We start from the raw sequence: 26688 nt of genomic DNA, 5'->3' as shown, positions 1-26688 counted from the left end.
GACTTGGCAAGTGTACAGAATTAAGGAAAATGCAAGGATATTCAAGACAGACTTTTACTAATACATTTTCTTTCTTGGGCCATGAAACATTCCTCAAACTGTCACCTAGAAATCTCTACTAGCAGTTTTAAAATACATGGTATGGTAGGTTATGATAGCACTGGAAAAGAATACTGACAGTTGATAAACATGGAATTTGTATTCTGGAAGTATTTTTAGAGTATGCACCCAGTGAGGGTCTCATCAAGCTGAATTCTATCAACATTTCTCTACTGGGTGACTGAAGACAAGCTCGATGAAGAGATTTTCTCAATATGTCTCCAGAAAAGTCTCGAAAGTCTTCCATACTTTTATACTCCTCTAGGTCAGAAAAGGTTTTTAAACAGTCCTCAGTAACCTCTGCATTTCATCAGCTGAAGTAAGAGCAATGAGATCGGATGCATAAAACACTTGACAAGCAGCTATGGCTGTAAGGGAGAGGCAGAATGAACATTTAAGGATATGCCAGGCTCCACAAAAGAGTCTGATACAGAGAATGACCCTATTTATTAATCCCTTCACTTTCTTCAACTGCTTATCCGTAGAGTATATACAGCCAAAGGGTGAGGTCAGCAACTGTCTTAATAGGAAATCTAAAATGCTCTTTAGGATTCCTTACACAAATTATTTCTGTGACAAGTTCCCTTCAGTGCCACACACTGATACCTCAATCTGCCTGAAAACAAGAAACCTCTTAAAGCAGGTAAGACATACTGGGGGAGATGAAGGGGAGGAAGGTAGGGGGTAGTCAAAGCTAAAAGCAAAGCAGTATTTTGTTACACTGACAGCAAAGCAGAGGGGACATCGACACAAACATCCCCTGCTTTTTGACAAAAACAAGGAACCAGAATCAAGGTGGTAGACATTAAGCTCCTGGACATATTAAGTTCTCTGGCATAGTTATTTCTGGAAGATGAACAAGAATACTGATATAAGCTGAGAGTGTTTCGTGCTCTGATTTAGAGCTGAAGACCTTGATGGCAACCTCAAGTACTGCCACTTAGAGAACAATTGATTTTTCTGCTCTGATCACCAAATCTCACATAGCTGTTTCCAACAGAGCGGAATTTTAAGGAGAATTCAAGTAATTTCAAACAGAGCATTCTCAGGTTTAACATGTTCTTTTGTTTTCTTTCAAGAAATTCAAGTAACTTTGTCAGATTATCACAGGTCAGAATCCTTTACACAGAATATAAGGAATTCTAAAATATAACATCACAAGCCTTCAGCTTAGTGTAAATAGCAATTTTTTTTAAACATTGCTGAAGCAGCCATTTCACTCTTTGGCATTACTGAAACGCCTCCTGAAAGACTCACTGCCTACCAAAGTTCCAGGTGAGAAGTTGCCAAAGATCAGTTAATGTACTACAGGACATACAATATTTCTACATTTCTTTAGCACAGAAATAGAAAGGAAAAAAATCTTTACACTAGATCTACTACTGAATATATGAATCCCAGCAGTGAATTTGTTTTGTCCCTTGCAGCAGATTTCAGACTTTATATTTTAAAGAAACAGAATTAAACATTGTTGTAGGCAAACATACACATTAATAATTGAAGTTATACACCTGCAATTGTCAACGAATCTCTTCGGGTTTTACTTTTCGCTCCACTGTCAAAAATTTCACTTACTAGCATTCTCCAAAAGGAACTCCTTGTCCCTAATTAAAATTGCCAAAAGCAGTTTCACAGCAGTGAATTTTAAACCCATACATTTCACTTTTAATACCTTAGAGACCATTTTTTGCTATTTTAGTCCAGTATCATTAGTAGCATAAGCAACAACAGCAAACATAAGGAAAAGACAGCTGGCACAAAAGGGAGTACCTGGAGATAACAGGTGACTTGCTTCCATTCACTGTATTTGTTCTTTCCCAAGGCTTTCTTGTTAATTCTGGAAAACACAGTGAGAAGATTAAAAACTGCTTTTTCTATTCATTGTAGAATTTACATGAGGAAATACCAAGTACCTGGCAATTTTAGTCAACTTTTTTTTTTTTTGTCTTCTTTTTTCAGGGGATGGAGGGTAGTACTACATTGCTTTAATTCTTTCATATTAAGTCACCTCCTGCAGTATTCATCTTGTTTTTAATCGTACCACCACCTATGTTGTGATAGCATCTTGAAGTGTTACTTTTGTTCTAGGTGTGGTAAATGCCATTTGATTCTTAATCTAACCACAAGAAGGTCTGCCTGCCATGTATCTGACTGAGCTGTGAAACATGGGATTCTCAAACTACAACCAAATAGTAAGCATCAAAGATTGGGGGAATATGTTTTTAAGACACCTAAGTTTTCCTGAGCTGTTAATGAACTGTATAAAATGAATTCAGTGTCAATTTCCATGAAGTGACAGCAGGGATGACACAGCCTCACACAACTAAAATACCTCTCAGCAACAAGGTAGTTATTTTCTGAAGTCTTGTTCCCAAAATGGTAATTCTGAAGTTGCAACGTACCATTTCCCCCTTCAAAACCACTACAGACTCAGAACTAAAGGCAGATTATCCTGGGATCCACAAGAGACTGTAGTTTACTCACCACGTGTGACACTTGAAGGTTTTACTGTGCATCTCTCCTCCTGTGTGGGCTGCTTACACTCTGTAGGTAAGCACTGCAGAAGAGGACTTTTGGGCCTAGTCTATAGACATGAGTCTAACTCATAGCCAAATTTTAAAACTTTTTGTGTTCTTGCATGGTGAATGAGGTGAGTTTCTTTCCTTTAGTAGCCTCCACCTAAACTGGTTCCTCAGGATATACCTATTACCACAAATGCTTTGTTCCTTATGGATCAGGTTTCCATTCCTTACTATCTGCACAAGTTATAACAGCGTTTCTGTAGTATGACTCATTGTTACTTGCTATCATTACTTAGCAATCATTTAGCAATCAATTACTTAGTATCATTCAACATACCACTGATCTTACCTTTTCCCTTTTTTTTTTTTCTCTTTTCCCCCTCAGATTTGAGGTTTGTTTATTTTATTCACTTCTTTTTGCATTGGTCAGCTCTGCTAAGCTGGGCAAGCTGAGGGGCAGAAATGCCCTTTCAGAGTCCCACACTGACCAGGAAGTTCTCCGGGATACAGTTAAGATACCAAGAATAACAACATAATTGCGTAAGGCTGCTAGCAGAGCCTGTAACCAGCCAACTACAGGTTGTCAGTACTAGTAGTAAGTCTTAAGCTTGATTTGATATACCAGGCTTCATGACTTGTCCTGCTATAGAAATTATTTCAGCAGGACTTTAGCCGTATCTACAAAAGCGAGAAACTATTGCTATGGCTGCAGCTTGCTCAAGGACCACATGATTAGCCTTATCTAGCTGAAACAGCAACATTATTTGAGGGTAACACATCTGTTGCCTATCCCAACGGTTCGAGCTCATTTTGTCTCTATGACCACCTTACATGTTTGAAGTTAGGCTTTACTTAGCTTTACGTGACCGTATGTTTCTTCCCCTAAAAGAAATATACCATATACAGAAATGGGCTAATAAGTAATCACAGTGTCACTCTCCCTGTAAGCAACAGGAGAGCAAGAGAGAGAAAGTGCACAGCCACTTAACAGAGTGGAAATGTAACAAAATAAATGTCAAGAGACCTAAGCTCAGGACAGAAGGAACGTCTCCCTTTTCAACATCATGCTCCCCCTGACAAAGAATGATAGTTAACTATAACAGCACCTAAGCTGAGTGAGTGTGATGCCAAAGAGGTAACGCTAGCAAGTCTGTGTATCGCAATTTCAGTTATATTATTAATGATAATTGGACATAACGAGACAAATTTTTGACCTGGCCTCTGCTCAGTATGCCAAGCATCCTCTGAAGTGTTCAGATAATGAGGCAGAGCACTACCAGACCATTTTACATCATCAAGAAGTGAACTGAAATCTCTCAACTAGAAGAAAATAGTCAAACTTCTTGATGCATCTGGTATTTTAGAAAAGTTTTATGAGGCTTCTTTTTATGATGACTAATGAATAGAGCCACTTCATTTCCAGTGCTTTTGATTTCCCATCTTCTGGGCCTGTATTATCAGAAGTGTTCCAAAAGCACTTTTTCCCCAAGGCTAATATCATCTCTGTGCTTAACAGAATGAAGTAAACTCCTAAGCCAAAGCGAGAAGGGGGTAAAAAAAAAAATAATCAAAAAAAGGGATTAAAACTCAATTTATATTAAGTCCTTTATTACCTTGCAGTCTAATTTCTTTAGACTACTGGCTGTATCTCATACTAAGTTTTCCAGTTATTTCCATCTGGACACACTTAGCTCCTAGTTCTCCTTTTCATCCCACAGCCAGCACCCACCTGGGCTTTGTTCACCCTACAGCAGTGGTTTTCAATATTAAGGCCTGCACACCATCAAGTGGCTGAATCATCTAGTGAAGAAGTACACACATGGGCAAGCAATCAGAGAAAGCTAGAACATATTGAAGACTGGTGTATTTGTACTGTGCTTCCAGTATCTTTCAGGATTGCAAACTGCAGGTTATATGGCACATCCTCCTTTTCTATGCACATAAGGGGAGGTGGCCAGGGAAACTAAGGGTACAAAAGGTACTACTGAAGGACAGGAAAAGAAAGTCTTGTCACTTGAGTCCTTGTAACACAAGCATGAGCATGTATGTGTGCCCATGAAACACCTTAATTGACAAAAAAATTGGTGAGATGTAGGCTTTCCTTACTGACTTGCAGCAGAAGTGTTGACATACCAAGCACTGTGTTCTGGTGGATGTTCTTTTTATCTATCATCTTCTGAAACACTTCTGAACCAGAATGTATTCTACAGCAAAATGCTGGGCTGTAATCATGCGGTAAGGGTCAGGCTGCAAAATTCAGGAAAGCTGACAGAGATCTGTCATCAGGTTTTAGTATTAGAGAGTCACAAAGTTCACAAACCTCTGCTACTTACCAGGTGTGCTTGTTGAAGAAACCTTAGAAGCTGAAGACTCTGGTTCTTCCTGAGTAAAAGGGAGAAGAGAGGAGAAGGGTAGAGGAGAAAAACATTTTTCACAGAATCATAGGATATCCTGAGCTGGAAGAGACCCATGAGGATCATTGAGTCCAACTCCTGGCTCCACACAGGGCCAGACAGGTCAGAGCATGGGACTGAGTGCATCGTCCAGATGCTTCTTGAGCTCGGTCAAGCTGGGTGCTGTGACCACTTCCCTGGGGAGCCTGTTCCAGAGCCCAACCACCCTCTCAGTGCAGAACCTCTTCCTAATACCCAACCTAAACCTCCCCTGTCACAGCTTCATGCTATTCCCTTGGGTTCTATCACTGGTCACCAAAGAGAGGAGATCGGCGCCTGCCCCTTTGCTCCCCCTCATCAGGAAGCCATAGACTGCAATGAGGTCTCCCCTCAGCCTTCTTTTCTGCCTGCTGAACAAACCAAGGAACTTCAGCCTCTCCTCCTAAGACTTGCCTCCAGACCTTTCACCATCCTCATCGCCCTCCTCTGGACACTCTCCAATAGCTTTGTGTCCCTCTTGTACTGTGGTCTCCAAAACTGCACCCAGTACTCAAGGTGACTCTTGTGATTCTAACAGATTAAACTCTGTATTTATTGCAGCTTTTATTTATAATTAATTTTGCTCAATTGTATGTAGAAAAAGTGCAAGCACTACGCACTTCACAAAATAGTGGTGGGGTGTGTGTATATACACACAGTAAAGTATAAATAGCCTCATGTACACCATTAGAATCTCACTCGTAATGTAGTACTGATTAACATGAAATAGATAACATTTCTCAACTCACAGTTTTATCTTCTTTCTGCTCTGGTTCTGTTGATCCCTTTTCAGCAATTCGTCTCCTATAAGTAGAGACAAAAGTTACCACAATCATCAAAGTTTTAAGTTGGATAAATGTTTAGTGTAATTAAAGACACGTACAGCTTAAGAGCTAGATCACTGAAAATCAGTGTTTAAGAAAGTACTTTCAAAACACTTTCAAGGACATTGCCCTCCTGCCAAATTGACTGTGCAATTCTTTTTCCTCTTGAAGTCTGTATTCCCTCCTTTACTGCTGCACAAAGACTTACACAGAAGAAAAGTACTCGATTACACTCAAGAAAAAATGGCTATTCATAAAACATTATCAACTTCACAAAGCAACCAGAGAAGCAAGCCAGTGTTTATTTGATCCTTAGCCAGCTGCAAACAGACACCCCAAATCCTACCTCTGTCACGACTAAGTGGCTGAAGCAGAGCAGAAACAGCTCCCTTACCTCCTGGCCAGCAGGGCGCTCATTTCTTCCATCAACCCACTACCTCCCAAGGGAAGCGGCCCATTTCCACGGCCACTGTCTGTTTTAGATGAAGCGGAGCCTCCTCCTCCTCCACTTGAACTGGAGGAGTCTTCACCCTTCGTGATACACAAAATAACAGACGTGCAAATAAAATGATTCAATTTCAACTTCATGAAAGAAGCAAAGTTCACATACGAGAAAGAAACAGCTGTACAGTGCCATGGGCTGGTAGCACATCCTGTAACACTTTTTTATTAATTAAGGCTACCCCAAAAGTCTTGATACTGCTATTAACCTTGAACATAAATTACAACCAGTTCAGGAAGACGGGATTGAGAGACAAAAATTGGAAAAAAGAAGTCAGAACTGTATTTACCCGTGAGACTTTTCTAAGTTTGGCTCCAGCAAGTGCAGCTGCTAGTCCAGTTAAAGGGCGATTTTCTTCGGGCACAAATCCCACTGAAAATCCAGAAGTAGGGAGGGGGGGAGCAGGAGGTGGAAGTGGAACGGGAGGAGCTTGGCTAGGAAGCGGAGGAGGCGGTGGTGGTGGTGGCGGTGGCCCTGAAGGTGGAAGTGGAGGTGGTGGTGGTGGGCCAGGAGGAGGTGGGGCTGCTACTGAAGACTGAGCTGGGCCAGGGGGGAGGGGGGGTGGGGGAGGAGGTGCAGGTGGTCCTTGGACAGCACCTAGTATCAAAGAGAAAACAAAAAGACTATGTTAAGGACTTGATAAAAGAAAGATCTTATTTCCATTGAAATACTGGTTCTTTTGCTCACTCGGTTGTAAGACCTTTATAGAGGCAAGAAAACACTTCAAGTTTTGGCAGGAGAGAAACACTCTTAATAAATGCACTAAAAATATTACAGAGTACGCTATGAGAGATCAGACAGGTTCAGACACATTTACATACAAAACCCCTCCAGTCAGGTACTGTGCTGCAACCAAGATGACTCTTACCCTGGGAAACAGGCAAAGCTTTTAAGAGTCAAGTAAGGCAGGAACATCATACTGGGTAGGAACAATACTGTGTGTGTAAAGCCACTCTGTGTTTAGCACCATTTGAATTGTACTGACAAGCATTTAGCACATCATCCAAACAAAGATCTGAACCCTTGAACTGTTTGAAGTTCCAACACTAATTTCTAAGCTGTGTAAAATCCCCCAATTAATCTTTCCTCTGAAAAAAATAAAGCTCCAGGGATCACCTTTAAAGCAAACACTTAGAAGTGACTTAGACGAGCTTACTCCCATCACCTTAAAACGTCAGTCTTCTATTTTTTAGCTATGATTCCTCTAATGCTTTAAATTCACATTGATGTGCAATGGAAAATGCATTTTGAAGGAATATTCTGACGACTACTGTTTTATTAATACAGGAACAGTTTAAGAAATTGTGACTAAGAAAACAGTCCCACACATCCTCCCCCCTGTAAGCTACTAAAAATGCTGCACAAGCTCTATGGGAGGAACTTCACACACAAGTCTTCCTGGTTTCCTACTCTGCTAGACGCTGTAAATTTAAAAGCCTTTTAAACTCTCTTGGCATCACTCACCACAGGCCATTCACCCTATTTCCACTCCATCCTGGAGTAGCTCACACCATTTAAGACAAAATGCGTTTACTCTAAATGGCTCGTGTATGATGAAGCTACAGTCTGCTGTTTCCCCAGCGGTCCCTCTCTGCCCACACCTTTAAGCTGAGCTGCTACAGACTTACATACAAAGATCTAAATCTATTAGATCAATAGAAAAGCAGGATTCAGATTAACAAAGACATCTACATCCATGTAAAACATTTCAATCATATTGGGAGAGTGTACATTAAGACTACTGCATACTGAAGCAAACCTTTTTACTAATCTTTTTACCTATGCTGGTAGAATACTACAGGAAGACTTGTCTTTGTACCACAGAATCCCAGAATGGCTTGGGTTGGAAGGAAGCTCCCGTTCCATCTAGTCCCATGCCATGCCATGGGCAGGGACACCCTCCACTAGCCCAGGTTGTCCAAAGCCCCATCCAACCTGGCCTTGAACCTTGCCGGGGAGGGGGGAAGCCACAGCTTTCTGGGCCATCTATGCCAGGGCCTCCCCACCCTCACAAAGAATACTTTTTTTCTAATGTCTAATCTAAATCTACCCTTGTCCAGTTTAAAACCATTACCCCTCATCCTACCACTACCTGCCCTTGTGAACAATCCCTTTCCAGCACATACATGCACCCATGCAGCCATATATCCAAATATGACCACCATACAGAAAGAAATGCTGCAGGTGTTACATAATACTTTCTAAACTTGAAACTATTAGAGCAACAAAGTGGTTCAGATTATTCCTTGCTTAAGTGTATTCACCTGTCCACAGCAGCACATGCTCTTCCACATTGACTGCTGTTAGGAAACTAATGACACTGCCTATTAGCACCATGTTACAAGTAACTGACAGTGCACAATTTACCAAGCGAGTGTTCAGCAAGCTCTGTTTCTCACCAGGTGAGAGCTTAAGAAATCAGAACTGTACATATGACAGGCCACAGAACGCCGGCTCTTATCCACGGAGCTTTGATGTTTCCCTTACCCCAGTTTTCCAAATGGTATTTCACTGTGGTATTAAGATCACTGCAACTTTAGAAGCACCATATGAGTTCTTCGGGGCAGTTAGGGGCTTTGATACCAATTGGTTTCGACTGCATTCCTGATTAGTGTGCATTAATAGCAATAACAGAAAGCCTTACCCTGCTGGGTCGTAGGTTCAATCGGCTGAGAGGCTGCCTGCAAGACTGGCTCAGAAGCAGAGGAGTCTCCCAGCACAGAGTTTAGAGAGTTCTCAACAGAGGCAGGGGTAGCTGCAGAGGGAGAAGGGAGAACACTAGGCTTGGATGAGGGAGTCGAGGCATTCGGGGAGTTGGGAGAAGGAGAAGCTTGACGTCCAGAGAGTGACAGAGGCGGAAAGGAAGGCAGTGGGGGGGGAGGAGGTGGCGGAAGCGGAGTTGGACCTGAGGTAGAAGGTGAAGGAGCCGGATAAGCCAGGTTTTCAGGAAGCCCGTTAGGAGCTGTGGGAGATGTGGACATTTGGGTCACTGGATTAGAAGCCGACACTGGGAGGACAGGTCTCGGACCAGTAGCTTTGCCAGGTGGACTGCTTATCATTACTGGAGGAGATGGGGGCAGGGGGGCAAAACTGGGTGCGGACCAGGCAACAGGCTTTGTATTTGGAGGCAAAGTCGCCGGGGCATTGACAGGAGAAGGGGGCCGAGAACTTTTGTTCAGCGGACGAGGAACTGTAGCATAATGGGGGAGAACAGGGTGGAAAGCCGAGCCTAAAGATGTAGCAAAACGTGATGCAGAGTGCCTTAGAGGCGGTGTAGGGGGAGTGGAAGTCGGTGGTGCAGAAGTCACTACAGCATACTCCGGTGTGGCCTCTGACATTGGTGCTGAGACTGCTTTTGCATAGGATGGAGGAGGTGCTGAAGGAGGCTGGCAACTGGAGTATTCAGGAAGTGGAGTGCTATACGGGGAGTTGTCGAAAGATGGAGCTGGACAGAAGATGGAAAGCAGCAGCAAAGGCAGGATAAAAAAAGGAGAAAGAGAAAAAGGGAGCTAATGAAGCAACAAAACCAGCATTCAAACAAAATGTATAAATGTAGACTACAGTTAGTACCAGAGGATTAGGCACAAGTGAAAATACTGTTAGGAAAGTTTTACATATTATCAGCAGCTGCTTTTAAATTTTACCAACTATTTATGTGCCAACATTTGAATTTACAAGTACATTTGATAGACGTTTTCTCAGATCTCATCTGTGAGACAGATTAGATATAGGGTTGATTAATCAGCCTTTTAGCAGCTTTTGCTTTCTTATTTGGTTGCAAACTGTGAGCAAGTGTAGTGATCTTAACATTTGTTACTACACTAACAAAATTCCCACCATAGGCAGCAGTATCATCATCTTTCTCTTCCCCAGAAAAAGCTCTCCATCGCACACTTAAAAGTACAGGGAATGAAACTACCAGTAATATCCTGTGCCCTAAAGTGACTAGAGTTTATATAGTATACCTCTAATTTTGCCATGAGCTGATTTCTTACGTAGATTGAGTTTGTTACTAAAGAACAACGAAGTGCTTGATTGATGTTGATTGATACTACCAAAATGAGAAAGCTTTCGGTTATCACTGCATACATTTCCTCAGGCAGTGCATTAACTTATCTACAAATACATATAATGCATTTCACTGAAATGTTACTACAATGATAACTTAAGCAAGACTTAATGCTGAAAGGCGTTACTCACACTATTACTTTGCCTTATGTAGGTACATACCTTCTACATTAACACACTCAGCCTGATGTATTTGGGTAGGGGTTTTTTCCAGATTACGTAATGAGAATACATCTTGTTGATTAGAGCAAACAATAAGCTATTTTGAAATTTAACTCATCACACTTTAACCAATGTTGGGAATGCCCAATATGATTTGAGTTCTTCAAGCAATCTTAAGAGGACAGCAATGGAGCGAGCAAACAACACACACAAAAAAACCAAAGACTTCAGAGTTAATGGAAAATTGTAACAGGGAAGTCAAAGATCTCAGACTTCTTGCCATAAAAAGGAACAATTCCAGCAAACAGAAACCTGAAATACTGACTGTTGCACAACTGTACTCACTGCCCTTTGTGGCTCCTCTCCCGCTCCATCACCCACACACATATAGAATAGTCTGGAACTTGAATGCACCCAGTTTTGAAATTCTTACCAGCATTTGATATTCTTCTCTCTCTTTCCCATTCCAACTGTTCCCTTTCCAACTGTTCTTGCCGTTCTCTTTCTTGCCTTTCCCGTTCAAGTCGTTCAAGTCTTTCTCGATCCTGCCTCTCCTTCTCTTGCCTCTCCCTTTCCAGGCGTTCTTGCCGTTCCCTTTCTTGCCGTTCTCTCTCCAGTTGCTCCTGCTCTAGGCGCTCTCTTTCAAGTCTTTCCCTTTCTAGCCTCTCTCTCTCCAGCCTCTCCCGTTCCATTCGTTCGCGATCCAGCCTCTCCCGTTCCAGCTCCTTCTGCCTCTGTTGCTCTTGCAACTGTCTAGAATTGTGAAAAAAGGAAAGAAGACTAAGCTGCAAAGCAAAAACTACCAAGCAACAAGAGCTAAACGAATGAACAATCTTTGCACCAATAAGTATAGCATTTCTACCTGTATAAAATTCTTAATTCCACGTTATTTTTCTGAACCAGACAGTAGTTACCATGCTTACAGTAAAAAGAACTATAAATCTAATTTCCTCTTAATCTATTTAACATTCTGAGAGACATCTTTCAAGACATTAGAAAGCTGTTGCTGGTAGTTTATTAACCAATGCAATCTTCCCAATAGAGTTACATTAGTTCTTTGCACAGTACTTTATACTCAAAGCAAAAGTACAGTGAAACAACAGTACAGAAACACTAATTAAAAACACACCCCCAAGCTACACTTTTCAGATAAACCAGTCAGGTAGTACTTATATATTTTGATGTGCATAAAATTTGGATGTGTGTCCCCCTTCCACCTTCACACAGATGTACATGCAGCTTAAAAGGCATCAAGACACTACCACCCTGAAGGCAGGGGAAAACTGTATGGGGTCAGAAAAATAATCCAGGGTAGAGCAACCAGGGAAACACTGTAAGGAGCTGGCAGATTTCCAGCTCACGGGAGTCTTCGCTAAGGAAAGTGGAGAGTGGGAAGACTTGGAGAGAAGGAAAACAAATAAAATCCAGGCAGAGAAAATAGAAAGAACTTCCTAAGGGTAGGAATTATGCAAAATTCACCGCCAAAGATACTGGGTTCGCTGGAAGAAAGGGCCAATATGGGAGGAAAAGCTGTAAACAATGCTTTTGCTTCCCTCCCAAATTTGTTTTGTATTTGCTTTAGTGGAGGCTTTTTTTTAAAGTTATATTAAAAAGATACCCTGATTGAACCCTTATTTTTAAAAAGGTCACATTTTAAAACTTGTATATAAAGTACACAGCTATTTTTTTTCTGCTATGCTTCAGATGCAGACTGAAGATAGCTACTCAAGAAATACAAAGCTCATGCAGCTTTTAGCTATAACGCAAAAGGGAGACCTAAATTTTGAGACATTAAGGCTACCAGAGATGCATTTTCTATAGATTGCCAATATGCAACCTTATTTGGAAAGGTCGTGAGTAATTCTATATTATGCTTTTAGTGCCACTTAAAATCGAAGCCCGAAAAATGAAGGGAACTTGCTCAAAAACTCATGCTTTAAAAAACACTGGCAGAACAGGAAGCCCCAGCTCATGCATCATTACTAGTTAAGTCTATCCACCTTAAGAACAATGATTTTCCTTTAAAAAGCAAATTTTAAAAGCCCTGTAAAACACTGACATCTCATAAGTGCTAAGCAATTGAGTTCCAGATACACGCAACAAAAGGACTTCTCCACTGAGCTTGTTACCCAACATACTCAGAGGCTGCAGCTCCTGTATCAGTTCTTCCATCATCTCCTGCTCTCCCATATAACAAACTTGTAAAAGCAGTCATTAAGAAATTAGTGCTGCAGAACTCAGCTTGTGAGATGCTTGATTTTTAGCCTCCGAAGTCCACAAAAATTTCTGGTAATTGACAGATACATATTTGGAACAAGTAGAGAATTCCCATAAAATCTCAAGAGAATACAATATAAACCACAGAAATTTAAGCTCCAGAAGGAGTATTAAAAATATTTTGGCATTACATTTTTGCTTGCTCTGCATTGTACAAAACTACTTTTATGATGTTCTCTTTTCCCCTTAGATAAAAATCTATTATTAGAGGAAAGTAGGGTTTTTCATCATGGATAACTTCAGCTTGGTCATTTTAGGCTCTTTTTTTGTGAAGAAGTGGATGCCTCAGACATTTGTAGCTAGAAGACTAATGAGAGCAAGAGTCAATATTTACAGACTCCAAAGCAGCTTTTGTTTCTTGTGTTCACTCTTTTTAATTCATCTGCCAGAACCCAGCGTATTCTACCTAGACATGTACTAGAAGTAAAATGTAGATAAAGCATTTGAGATTATAAACATTTCATGTTGTATTTAGTTTATGACACTGGAAGGTATCACTTTGCTGGGTTTAATAACACAGCAAGCAGCTGCCAGATATGTATTCTTTTTTTAAAAAAAAAGTTCTTTAATTATTTACAGAAACAGATCCTCGATATAGGTCACACTTCCCATCTGCAATAAGCCATAGCAAGAGCTGTCCCATTTTGGATTTTCATAAGCAACCTGGAAAAGAAATAGAGTGAGGTGCTCTTGACTAAGCTACTTAATATTATTTAGGACAGCAAGGATGATGATCAGTTACAAAGAACTACTGATGGATCTCCTAATTCCAAGTATATAGGCAACAAAGTTCGCAAATAAAACAACTGATGCAAGGGAGAGAGGGGAATTCTGCTAAATTTTTATATAAAATTATAAAATGTTGGACTACAAGTTGGCTACTGAGGAGTGAGGTATTACAATGACAATTCTGTAACAACATCCATTCATTGACATGTTCTGTTCAAAACCATAGCCTAAATGCCACACATCAGGAAAGGATTACAGAGTAGTGTAGAAAATACCACCACCCTGCATCTGTTCCCATCTCAAAACAGGGAAAGCAGCAGAACTGAAAAGGTTCAGAGAGCAGCAACATTATGTTGTCAAATGTACTAACTTCCATTCAAAAATAACTAAAGAAGCTGCAATTCTACACTCTGGAAAAAAACAACTGGAGGTCTATAAAATTCTGAGTGGTGAGGACATCTTAATACAACATCTGGGATGAAAGAGTTGATGCAACTAAGTAAAAATTTAAAATAATAAATAAATAACGAGCACATCTACATGCACATCCAGCAGATGTGCTGTGGAACTCCTTGCCAGAATGATTCAAAGAAATAGTAGGGGAAAGCCCACAGAAGAGAAAAAACCCAACACGGGTAAGTCATTAAAAAACAGGAATTCCATCATGCTCAAGATGCTGAACCAAAATCGCCCAGAGGACTGGACAGTAGTAGGGACAAGTATTCCAGGCATTTGCTGTGGCCTAGAAGGGTGGGAAGTCTTTGTTAGTTTATACTTAAAGCTTTTGCAACTACTGAGGGGGCTACGTCCGCACACGTGTGTATGTATGCACTACATACAAGGAGGGAGACATAGACAATAAGACTATTAATTTACACTCTGTCTCTATATAGCATGTGATCACATGCAATTTTAGCTAGAGCACAGGATGTGCTGTCAATATTAGCTTGGAATTGACTGGTTCTCCTACTAAGTGTGAACACATTCCTGAGGCTCCTCTGGGGATCGATCTCCTCTTCTCAGAGCCCATGAGTGATAATGTAACATAACAAACCTAAACATTTATATGCTTTAGCCCTTATCTGAAGGAAAAGCTACTTCAGTCAGCAATCAACGCTGTCAAACTGTATTGGCTATCTGCTAAGGTACAGACAAACCCAAGTGAGATAACCACTTTCACCTATGCAGAACCTAAAGTTCTCATAATTAAATAAATATTGAGTGACTCAGCATTTAATGCTTTATTTTTGTGAAAGAATACGAATTTTCCATTTATTCAGAAAATAAAGTAATAAACCCAGAAATTCTTAAACTTGCTTACAAAACATAGCAGAGCACTATGCTTATGATACAAATGCTATACCAAGAGAGGGCAGCAAAATACCTTGGAAACATTTCCTATCTTATATAATATTCCCATGCAGTAAAATGTGTGAGATTAAATAAAATTATTCTCAAGTACAGTGTAAGTCTAAATTACTCTCATTATGTATTGCTGAAGCACACCTTTGTCAACAAGGGGGGGGGGGGGCTGGTGGGGGTGGAAAGAGACAAACCAAACCCAGAAATCACACACCACAACCTACTACATTTTTACAGTAGTTCTAATTATTTTAATAAATCTTTCAGAGAAAACCAGAAGCAGCACAGGGCATAAGATCAGTATACAGTAACGCAATCAAATTGCTTCAACACAACTTTATGAGCAAGGATGAATTCCATAAATTAAGAACAAACTACAGTTTAACAAGTATTAATAGTTGTAGCTTAAAAAGAATTGATTTTTGCTCGTTAAGAGGATGAATTTGTTTGCATTAGATAATATAATCTTATTTGAAAAATTTATCAGATATCAACATTATATTATGCAGAAGCATTAGAAGATTAAGAAGTGTCACTACACATCAATTAAAGAATTTCTGAAATGTCAAGACTTTGCAGAATTTTTAGGGGTTGGAAGGGACCTCCAGAGATCATTGGGTTCAACCCCCCTGCCAAAGCAGGTTCCTTAGAACATACCACACAGGGAGGTGTCCAGACAGGTCTTGAATATCTCCAGAGAAAGAGACTCCACAACCCCCCTGGGCAGCTTGTGCGAGGGCTCTGTCACCCTCACTGTGAGAAAGTTCTTTTGTATGTTGGTGTGGAATGTCCCATGGTATTATGATTCCTATGCTATTCAGTAGTTCTAAGTATGGGAACGTTCACAAACATTGTGAAAGCACCACATGAAAATCCTTCAGCCTTAGAAAGCAGTGTTTCTAGCTGCCAGGACAACTTTTGAAAAATCTACAGTGGTAGAGAAAACTATAATCTAGTGAAGTGTTAATTATGCTATGGCAAAGTAATTAGCATCACTTTAAAAGATATGAATTTCTAGAATCTAAAAAGTAATTCACATTGAATAATTGAGACTGCTATAAAACTGACCAGCACATCAGTTATACACAACACAGGTACTGTTTTATCATGCATTCCACACAGTGAACTTCCTCTTTTGGTTTTTCATTAGTTCCATGCCAAATGCATGTTGGGAAACGTCACTTTGGGGTGGTGGGGAGGGGAGGCAGGTATTGGTTGGCTGTTGTTGGTTTTAAATTAACTCACTGTAATATTGAAACAGTTTTTAAAGTTACTTCACTTCTTTTTCTTGCCCTTATACTTTTGCCCAATTAAAAAGGTATGAGGAGGTATAGTCAGAGGATAACGAAAGAATCACATTTACAATACTAACTTTTGAGTTTGAATTCTATCAGCATTAATCCTCCAGTTCTTTGGGCAGCCAAGAATCACGAGCATGACCACATTCTTGAAATAACACATGGAGAAAAAAATGCGGAGTTAGGTACACAATGCTGCATCCCTGCTGAAAAAGCTCCCACATTTCACAATGGTGGAAGATGTTTAGTTTCTCCTATGTGCCAACTGCAAAACAGAACTGCTGTTAGTTTACCCAGGCACACACAAAGCCTTCCTACTTTGTTCTGGACAGAGCACAAAGGGGAAATAACAATTAAGAAGCACTGCTACTTATTCTCAGCTCTTGATGTTATATGAAATGAGCCGATACACCTCACATATACCAAGATCATTTCTTATCATGTCTTTCACTAGCAAAAAACATCACTACATTCAACAGATCATCCCATGCAGCAACTAGGAAGCTATCCCAAAATAGTATTATTCAATGCCTTTAGATCTGTATTTGGGGGGGTTGGGGCAGGGAAAGTTCTTTTAGCTTCTGCTCTTGGAGATGAATGACTGATGGTGATCCTCTAGTCCCTCCGCAAAGGATTCCATAGTCATTCAAAAGAACTGAAGCCTCAATCTATTTTTAAAAATATAACCATTAACACGTGGGTTGAAGGGAAGACAAAGATCTCAACTAGATTAAGAAGCTTCAATGTTTACTTGTAAAACAGTATTTGGTGCCAGGGCAGACTTAATAGCCAGAGAGAACTTGCCTTTTTCTGGAACGCTTTTCATGTTTAAACCACTATGATGGTCATCTGCAGGAGAGTTACTGCAAATTTATCAGTTTTTGGAAGACTGTCCTTCCACCAGATAAAGGATGCCTAGGTATTAAGTAACTTTCATTGTGTCAAAAAACAAGAGCTGCTGTCACAAGGGCACCAAGAGAAAACAAAAACCGACATTTAACATTCACTTCTGAAACTGTCTGTGAAAGCAAATACAGCTGTCTGCTCCAGCAGGTCACCTTGTTTCCACAGGTAGAACTTTTACTGTATATTCACATAAATCTTCAGGATTCAAACACCAGCTTGCATTGCTCGTAGACATAAGATCAAACCATGACATTTTTTCCTAAAAAGACGATAGGAAACTGCACCAAGACGACCATATATCAACCCAAGCAGTCAGCCACAAACCTAAACGCTTCTTGTCATGAAGCCTGATACATTAAAACCAGACATATTTCCATGAACTCTACAGACAAAAGCATCTTTGTATCACATCCAGATTCAACATTCATCACTGAGCTGATAGACATTCCAAGATGAACAGAAACCAATTTGAAGTATTTAAGACTCACTGTAGAAAGCAAAGATCCAAGACAAAGCCTGTAGAAAACAATTCTGCCTATTCTAAAACAAATGTTGCATGGCAGAAGACAGACACAAAGATGACATCCAAAAGTTAACATGAAGGTTGTTAGACTATTGCTAGCTTAAAACATTGCAGTAATATATTCTCCATTAACTACTCTGAAAGTTACCACTAAGACATGTTGTACAAGAAGCCAAGTGTGATCATACAAAAGCATATGAATCTTTCATTCTCTGCTTCACTATACTTTTTTAAAAATTTAAGTTTTATAATGCAACATATCAAGAAATCTAGGAATAAACCTGTGTCAAAGTCCTAAAGGTGTGTAATACCAACTATAGTTAAACCTGGATTCATCAACAAAAAACTAGAGTTCAAACTGTGTTCTTGATCTGGACATAAAACTTACATTTCCCAATTAAATATTAAAATGTGTTTAACCATCAGAGTACGTTCACCAATTAAAAAAGCTGCATAGCGATGACTAGCACACTAAGATAATGCTTGCAGTGTTCCAGTCTTAGAGTCTCTGCATGCCCAGGCTTTCAGGGCTGCTCTCAGCTCTTGCACCAGCTCCTCTAACCCATCCCTCAATCTATGGAGCAATAAACAACACAGTAATATTTAGAGTTTTATTCTAAAATGCTGAAAGCCCCAGCGTGTGGGCATAGATAGCATTATCTAATCCAACAGTCACTACTTACTATAGAATCCATCTCACATGATGTCTCTCCTCCCACCACTGAGTCACTGCAACAAACAGAGCAGCTGGCTGCAAACAGGCTACACAACACGTAGTGGAGCTAGAGGCACCATCGCCAGATGCAGGGTGACCTCAGCTCCATCTGAAGCACGATGTCATCTACAGAAGAGCAGCTACCTTGTGACTGCAAGGGACTGCACGCACTCTATGGACATCAATTTAACTAGACACAGCCAACCTACTTCATCACTGTTATAATTGCTTATTGAAAAAGTAAAAAAGCAAAGCCACTGAATAGGTGTCTCAAGGACTACACGTTAATGTCTGTACCATGGAACGAATGCGCAGCACTACCCCAATTTCATAATTCATTTGCAAAGATAAAAGATAGCTCAAATCATGCCAACACACATTGCAGATTTTCATCACAGGCAGCCACCACTGCAGACCAAGAGCCTTCATTAATAAAAGCACACCTGATGCATCAATAACATCTCAGCAGACACAATTAAGATTTGCACCTTCCTAAACTCTCTCAAGTCGCATGAACTTCACTTTGCTCTCACAAAGTCTCTTACAGTGGTGACTTTATTTAGTTATTATTAGAAAAACATTTTTCAAGACCTAGACAGTCCAGAAAACTCCTACCAGAGCATACTCTTAATTTCAGAGAAACCCAGAGAAGAACCAGTCAACTCGATAAAAAGAGCAAGAAACAGACACACATCTTCGAACAGTTCAACTTTGCAGGTCTCCTAAGAGATCTGCAAAGTGAATTTATGTATATGCTTTGGAACCAGCAATTACTTACAGTTTCAACCCTGGGGGACCTTTATTCTTTAAACAGTACTGAAATGAGAGACTGTTTCAATTATGGGTTTTTTTAAAAGTTTATGATTCTGAAACACTATGCAAATCTAGAAGTCATTACATCCATCTCCACTGTTCAAACAGCTTTCCCCTGCCTGATTCATCACCATTCCATTTAACGTTACTACTACTGGCAGTTTTATTTTCCTTGTGCATTTGGTGGACAGGTTGGGCTTTTTCCCCCCTCTAAAACAGGACACCAGCTATGTATTATTTCTCACTCCATTTTGATCATCAAAATCTGCAACATCATCCAACTCCTCCTGTTCTTTTTACTCAGGTATCTCAACTTGCATCAGCAGCAAGGACTTGCTTTGTTCAGCAAAACACCAAATAAAATTTGATTATTTCCAATCCCGGTGATGCAGGAGGAACTTCCTGTTCCTACACACCTCATGCTTCCACTGAAACCCTCCTCTCTTCCACCTTAACTAGGAACTTCCCTCCTGGTATCCATCAAGTGTTTTACTAAAGCCCAAGAGCACCCCATGAACAGCCTTTCCGCTTTTGCAAAAGAAAACGTTATCTGGGTACACAGTTTACTGTGCTATGTTTTAGCTGGTTAATTATTCTCTTCTTCAAAAGCAGTTCTTCACATTAGCAAGGTCAAACTAACAGGCCTTCATTTCCTTGATCAATAGGGATCCAAGGTCTAGCAGCAAGCCTTACAAGCATTACAAGCTCAAACCACACATGTTGGAAATAAGAAAATAAAAGAATGAACAAGGTTTTATCAGCCAAGCAAAATGCGGTAAGCAACCACCATGACAAAGACACAAAGAGGCAACTATAAGCCTAAAGGTAATTAGATAGAAGATTCCCAGTGCAGAAATGTATCTATCCATTATTGCTCTTTGACTGAACCTCATCAGGACTAGTTTGCCTTACCTTCATCTTTTCAATTTATTAAATTCAAGTGTTCTGCTAAGCTTACGTTATGTGGCAGAAGCCAGATTGCAGGAAGTCATCAGTGCACATCAAATTATAGAAAGGAAAAAAAAAAAGATTCTCAAGAGTAAAAAGAATCTCCTTTTAATGGCAACTCCACCAGTGGTACTCTAGTGAGTATGGGCAGGATAGTACTAATTTTATAAAAGGGAATCATGTTAACCAAAAATCTCAGAAAACGTAGAACAGTTTCTAATCCCAATTTCATGTTTCACTTTAAACAGAAAAAACCCACAGAACTGAACATTTTGCAGAAAGAGTGAGATTTCAGAAAGGCATTTTAAAAAGCATTAACTAAGATACTTGTCAGAACCATCCTTCAAGCAACATCCATATTCAATTCAGCAATTAAGGCAGCAATTTTGCCAGTGTAGTAAAAAGACTGCTTAATGGAAGAGTGCTCTTCTCAGTCTGCTAAACATGTCGGTGTTACCCAACATCTATAGCTATTCAGTAGTATAACCAGACAGCACCCATTTCCTCTCCATCAAGTCAGTTATTAAGTCTCTGAAAGCCAGACTTGACAGAACTAAGAAAAACTTTGCTATGAATGGGAAGAAATAGTGAATGAAAAGAAAATGAGAAGCACTACCAAAAAAAAGTCATTATTATGCCAGAACTCTTGTTTTCCAGAAACTTTAAGGGAGGGAGACAAAAACCCAAACACACCACCCCCCACCCCCCCCAACCCCCAAAAAACGTCTTTAGGATGAGATAAACACCACCAATGGGCCGTTTTGCTTCTGTCTCCTGTCCTACTATGCAATGCGGAGGCTGCAAGGCTACAAATGGTCACAGGCTGTCCCATAAAACCACCTCAGCAAGCTCAACTTGTAAAAAGTTTAGACTGATGTAACTTTTGACATGCTGGAAACCCTTTGCTTAGGCAGCATACCCCACCTTGGATTCCATTTAAACCCTATCTCCAGGACATAAACTGCTTGCAGATTTTGTAACACAGCACATCACCATCATAAAGTCAACTATTATATAACATTCTTATGCTTATCTCAAGACTAGAACTATTTGCTTCTTTATAATCTAATCAATTCATATGCCTTTGAAGAAATCCTACTTCCCTCAAGATAAGCTGTTGGATAAATGGTACAATTTCAAAAGCCAAGGAACACTAGAAACAGTATGTCTGACTCCAGAAAGGTCACAGGCTGTGGGAAACCAGTAGAAACCAGGCTACTAGGGACAGAGTGTGTCCGGCAAAGTTTCCTTTAAATTGTTAGAGCTCCATTGCTACTGTATTGTGCAACACAGGACTTTTTCTTCCCTTAATTCCATGTTTTCAAAACAGCTCAGGAATTATGTATGTAACAATTACTAATTTACAGGGAAAGAATATAAATTCTTTTACCATAGTTAAGATTAGCAGTATCTCTGAAAAAAAACCCATACTTTTAATCTGTAAATTTAGAAGTATTCCTTTAACTCCAACAGTAAACAAGCTACTGCTTGTCAGTCTCTGAACTTCTATCTAAAACTAAAACGCCTCCCAAAAGATGTAACAAAAATCTCACCGTATTAATATTACTTTCTAGCAGAGTCATGCATCAAGTTTTCTTTAACATTACCATCCCAGTCCATGATATAAACTAAAACTATAAATAAACTTGAAGTATTTAAGAATTACAAACCCCTCCTAATATTCCACTGCTGCATTTTGTGAACTTCTAACATTTGAGTACTTACGACAGGAGTCGGTCAAGTTTTGGTCCATTACGTCCCTGAAGGACAACAGGCGGCTTGTACACCCTCATTGTTCCTTACAATCTACACTTTCTCTGTTTCTGGTGTTCTTGGTCTCTTTATTTATGAGGCGGTCATGATTTTGAAGTTATATATAAATATTAACTCATTAAATTCCTAAGTGTCATATTAGATACCAACTCGGTGACTCATATTCCTGACAATATATTTATCACTGCTGGAAGAGAAGGTAAATTTACATACTCGAGTAGCACACACAGGCATGCCATGAACTCATATTTTAAAATGGTATTTGACATTAAGTAACTCCAAAGTTATTAACAAACATGTATGGCAACTGAAGTTGGCTCATTATCAAACAGTGGGCTTTATAAACACTGCCTACCGCTGACAAAATGAAAAATAACCCATACAAGAAAAAATAAAGTCCCTTCATTTTTGAGGGTCAAAACCAGAAGCTGGAATGTCTTAAGAATTGTTATTACTGTAGTTAAATGAGCACAAGTTAAAGGAAGATTACAGTTATCCTTAAGTACTTCCTGATAGGGAAAACATACGCCATGTGTTAAGGTTTCTTAAAAGAAAAGTACTAAAGTTAGCAATTCACCAGACAAAATCATTTCATTCACCGCCTGGCGTGTAATCTTGGCTTCATAAAAACTTCAGTGTTTTAAGACTGTACATCTGGTCCTAGTTGCTTTACAAATTGTCACTGCTGCACAATAAACGATGCAAATATTCAAGTAACAAGCTCTGCAGCAAACCAAAGTCATATCCCTACTTTAGCACTTTTACTCAAAATGTAAGACATCTAAACCCTTTCTAAAATAGAGAAAAGTCTTTGAACTGAAATAATACACTTTTGTTGACAATGATCTCAGTTCCAAATTTCTCAAGATTCTTGGACACCAGCTATAAAAGTAAAGGAAAACATCAAGTCAGTTGAAGCTCTCTGTAATATGCCATTCTTCAGCAGTCACTCCGCTGGCAAAACATTCCCTCATAAATGTTTCTATTTGTGCCTAGGAAAACCCTGAAGCTACAAGCCACATAATTTAACTTTGAAATTGGTCCTCCTTTGAGCAGACTAAATGACCTCCACAGGGTGTCTTTCTCAAGTTTCATTTTTATGTAAGCACATTTTTCTTTCAGGCTTAGAATAATTTAAAAAAATACTTTCCTGAACTACTTTAACATGGGAGTTGGACAAACATTACTGAATGGGGTACACTTAGAGAAAGGGATACGAGACCAGCACTTAAAGACAACTTGTATATAAAGGCACATCTGAAACAAAACCTCCACCCCACAGACACACATTTCATGAGCAACAGACTTAGCCAAGCCTGCCCTTTTACTGATTCATCACAAACACCATGTCCCTTCCTACACAGTAACATTCAGTCCATTCTCTGGCATATCCTGTAGCATCTTACTTATCCCCACAGAACTCAATTCTGCCCACACTACCTTTATGCTTGTCACTGGTAGGTATGTTAAATATATACCTGTACCTTTTCTCCCCAACTATTTACTATTACCTACAGTATAGTATGTAAGATTATTGTTACTACAGTCTGAAAGCTGAAAGGCAACTACTACACAAGTGAAGTTCTACCTTAAGAGTTATTTGAACTGTATTATAGCCATATAGTTACAGTAGTAAAGAGACCAGAGAAGCATTTGTGAAATATTTTAACAAAACTCTACGTGTTCTTCTTAGGTTTAGTGATACAACAGGAATAGCCTTTCCACAGACTATCTGCCTAGCAGCACTAGTAAATGCTTGTTCCAGTTCTCTCCTTTTTTAGGGGAAAACCAAATCAAAACCAGGACCAGACTTCAAAGAGGACATCAGAGTATATGAAAACAAGTACACTGATCGAACGAGAGACCGAATCCAGAAGAATGCCATTTACACACAAAATTTTGACAGAGACTTTCAGAGCTCTTAATACAGGGCAGCACTTTTTTCTGAAGAGACATCTATCTACAATGCTTCTCCGAAAGGTATTTCAGCATTATAAATTTCAAATGATACAGCCTTCTAAAGGAACAGACAGAAAATAAAAAAATTAAAAGCCATTAATGTAGAACAGAAAAACTTCTAAAGAAAAAAGCTTTTAAAAAGTCTGTCCAAAGAGAAGTGACATAAAAGACCTTTATCATGACGACTTCCTTGCACGTAAACATATCAGACAGATAGATTTGTTATGAACTTCTTGCTACTTGTTTTTAAACAAGATTTTCAGATAAAGTGATCCCTGCTCAGATTTAATACTGCAGAAGAGAGACAGGACAAATTTGATCAGTTTTGATGTCAATACTTTGTCCAATACATCTAGCTAATTTATGAAATATACAACTTGTTTCCAAATTAGCAATTCTGCCCACCTTTGTATAAACAAACTAAATGCAAAATATTAAAATGGAAAAAACATCGGTGGCAATTAGACCCAACATTAATTGTTATTTCCAGTTACCACTGAAGCTGGGAGGTGCATTTACACCATCAGTCTGGACTACTTCCTATTTACTGGGCGAATCTGTTCCCTCCAACTGTACTGCAAGTGACCTAATAGCTTCCAGCATCCCTTCTGGAAGGGAACAGCTAATCTCCTGGGAATATTTTGATGGTAAAATAATCCAGGATTGCACCACAGGCACTATACTTGAGATAGCCCATGATCTTGCTTTTTTTCCATTTAACCCTGTCTGAGAGCACTGTCCTAGAAGAATTTGCCGTTTCATATATCCCTATACCAGACACTCAACCTACAGCACTAACCTGTATTTGGCCACGCAACAAGAGCAGGAACATGGCAGCTAGAAAGTTTGGTCCCAACAACTTGGGCATCACTGATACACAGTTATTATCCATATGTTGAAAATGCTATATGGGTCAGTAAAATATCCCACAGCACATGGGATGGGGTACAGTGGCTTCACAGTGAAGAGAAGGAGGAATGCCAACTCATCAGGGGAACCAGGACTACTTCCTAAGGGCACAGATATAACCAGTATTGCTACAGCTGAAAGTTAAACTGCTAAAGGTTCCATAAACAGATACAGTAAAAACAGAAAATGAAGGTTTCTTTGCTAAAGAACTAACATAGTATAAAGGGGTAAAAGCTTTCCAATACAACATTTTGGTCTAGTCCAGCCACATTCAGGAAGAAAAATTGTCATTCTCCATGACGACTTAATTCTCTGTTTCTAAAGGTTAAAACTTCCTTCTTTACTGCTTTCTTTTTCATAACTGTGTGTCAAAAACTGAGCACAACAGTCACTGGAAAATTAATTAGTCTAGTTGAAAATGACAGCAGTGAAGTCTTTCAAGGCTTCCCATCTGATGTTCATCTCTTTCAGGTCAGATCAATAGCAAATGCATTTTTTGAATGGGTGGAAATCCCAAGTATGATCTAGGTACAATCCAAGTTTTCACACAGGAAAACTGCAAGCATACAAATACTGCCCTAATGCAACAGAGTATTTCTAAGTCCTTGACATTTAATTTCTCATTAGTGAGGAGTTACTGCATTCTTTAATTGAACAACTGTTCAGTTATAAAACCATACCTTCTCTGGATTTCCAATTCTTCTTGTGATGGACCATTTTGTACTTGAGAGGGAAGCTGTGAATTCTGTCGAGGCAATGTAGGACCTAAAACCCAAAACAGACCATAAATTAATGTTTTGAACTTTTACTATGAAAAAAAAAAAGCACAAAATCAAGGAAAAATGGCAGCCATCACATGACATTATAGGAACTGTTTACCTCTGGGTTTTAAGCCAAACAAGCTCAACAACACAATACAGCAAATAAAAACTGCAACAAATGTTGTTACCTTACATATTTGCAGAATGGATTTATTTCACATGGATGAAAAGGGTTCACAGAAATGCAAAATAAATTTTATATATGATGGGACTCAGCAAAAGCTTTAAAAAGCACTTCAAGTCTGAGATTTTCTTGAAACAACGAATAAGTACTTTTGAAGGAACAGAAAAGGCTCAAAAATTAAAACACTCACCTAAATAGAACACTGGAGAAAAAAAAAAAAAGAACAGGAGAAAGAAACCATCAGAACCTTATCACCATATCAGGAGAAGTAAGACAAAGTATGTCTACAGGTCACACCAAAATTTACTCAGATTTTAGCCCATCAACTTGGATCAAAGACCTTCCTTCGTGGACAGGCAAATATTGTGTCCAAAGGAACAGAGGTGTACAGCGAATATACAAACTGTGCATTCTGTTAAGCACAAGAAATGCAGAAGAAAAGGACATGCAATTTCACCTTTGACTTCTACTGACTGGCAATCCTTACACGGGCAAGGCAGGCAAACCATACATCTTCAAATACTTTATCTGCTAGGCCTGGCTTAGAAAAACAAAAAGGCCTTTCCACTTCCCTCACAAATATATTTACAGCACAAAATTATTAAAAAAGAATTAGCAGAAGGATGAAGAGGTGTGGAATAGAATACAGTAGATCACTGATTCTGTAAAAACAAGCAATAAACTGGGAAATTATTTAGACCATAGCTACACATAAGATCACTGAATTTATAAGCAAGCAGTATTAAAAACAATAAAAAAGTATCCAGTTCTGAAAAGGTCCCAAAGCAAACCATTTCTTGCTGCTATTCCACCTAACTAGTTAGAGTGATGGAGCTGTAATGAGATCTTCCCCATCTCAACTATCAAAAGCTAAGAGTTGTTTGCCATATGAACTCATGAAAGTCATCCAAAACATGAAGTG

The 26688-nt window shown here is 39.4% G+C and overlaps 1 protein-coding gene across 7 annotated transcripts in view; it reads right to left on the bottom strand.

Moving 5' to 3' along the window:
• The window catches only part of ENAH (ENAH actin regulator), a gene marked incomplete at its 5' end in the record, with an annotated part of 97343 nt that overhangs the window by 9253 nt on the left and 61402 nt on the right, over positions 1 to 26688 (bottom strand). For 2 of the 7 annotated variants that reach the window (XM_084262382.1, XM_084262383.1), the window contains 8 exons: positions 1870 to 1936; positions 4955 to 5003; positions 5803 to 5857; positions 6272 to 6408; positions 6669 to 6976; positions 9024 to 9824; positions 11043 to 11362; positions 25502 to 25586. In XM_084262382.1, coding sequence (XP_084118508.1) covers positions 1870 to 1936; positions 4955 to 5003; positions 5803 to 5857; positions 6272 to 6408; positions 6669 to 6976; positions 9024 to 9824; positions 11043 to 11362; positions 25502 to 25586 — 1822 coding nt within the window. Of the gene's footprint in view, positions 1 to 1869; positions 1937 to 4954; positions 5004 to 5802; positions 5858 to 6271; positions 6409 to 6668; positions 6977 to 9023; positions 9825 to 11042; positions 11363 to 21905; positions 21974 to 25501; positions 25587 to 26688 lie in introns of those variants that run through there. The other 5 variants (XM_084262385.1, XM_084262386.1, XM_084262387.1 and 2 more) reach the window with 3 other exon arrangements.

This window comes from Gallinula chloropus (genome assembly GCF_964237585.1).
Source record: "Gallinula chloropus genome assembly, chromosome: 3".
NCBI classification, from domain to species: Eukaryota; Metazoa; Chordata; class Aves; order Gruiformes; family Rallidae; genus Gallinula; species Gallinula chloropus.
The sequence above is the reverse complement of the archived record's forward strand: the minus strand, read 5'-3'. Positions and strand labels throughout refer to the sequence as shown.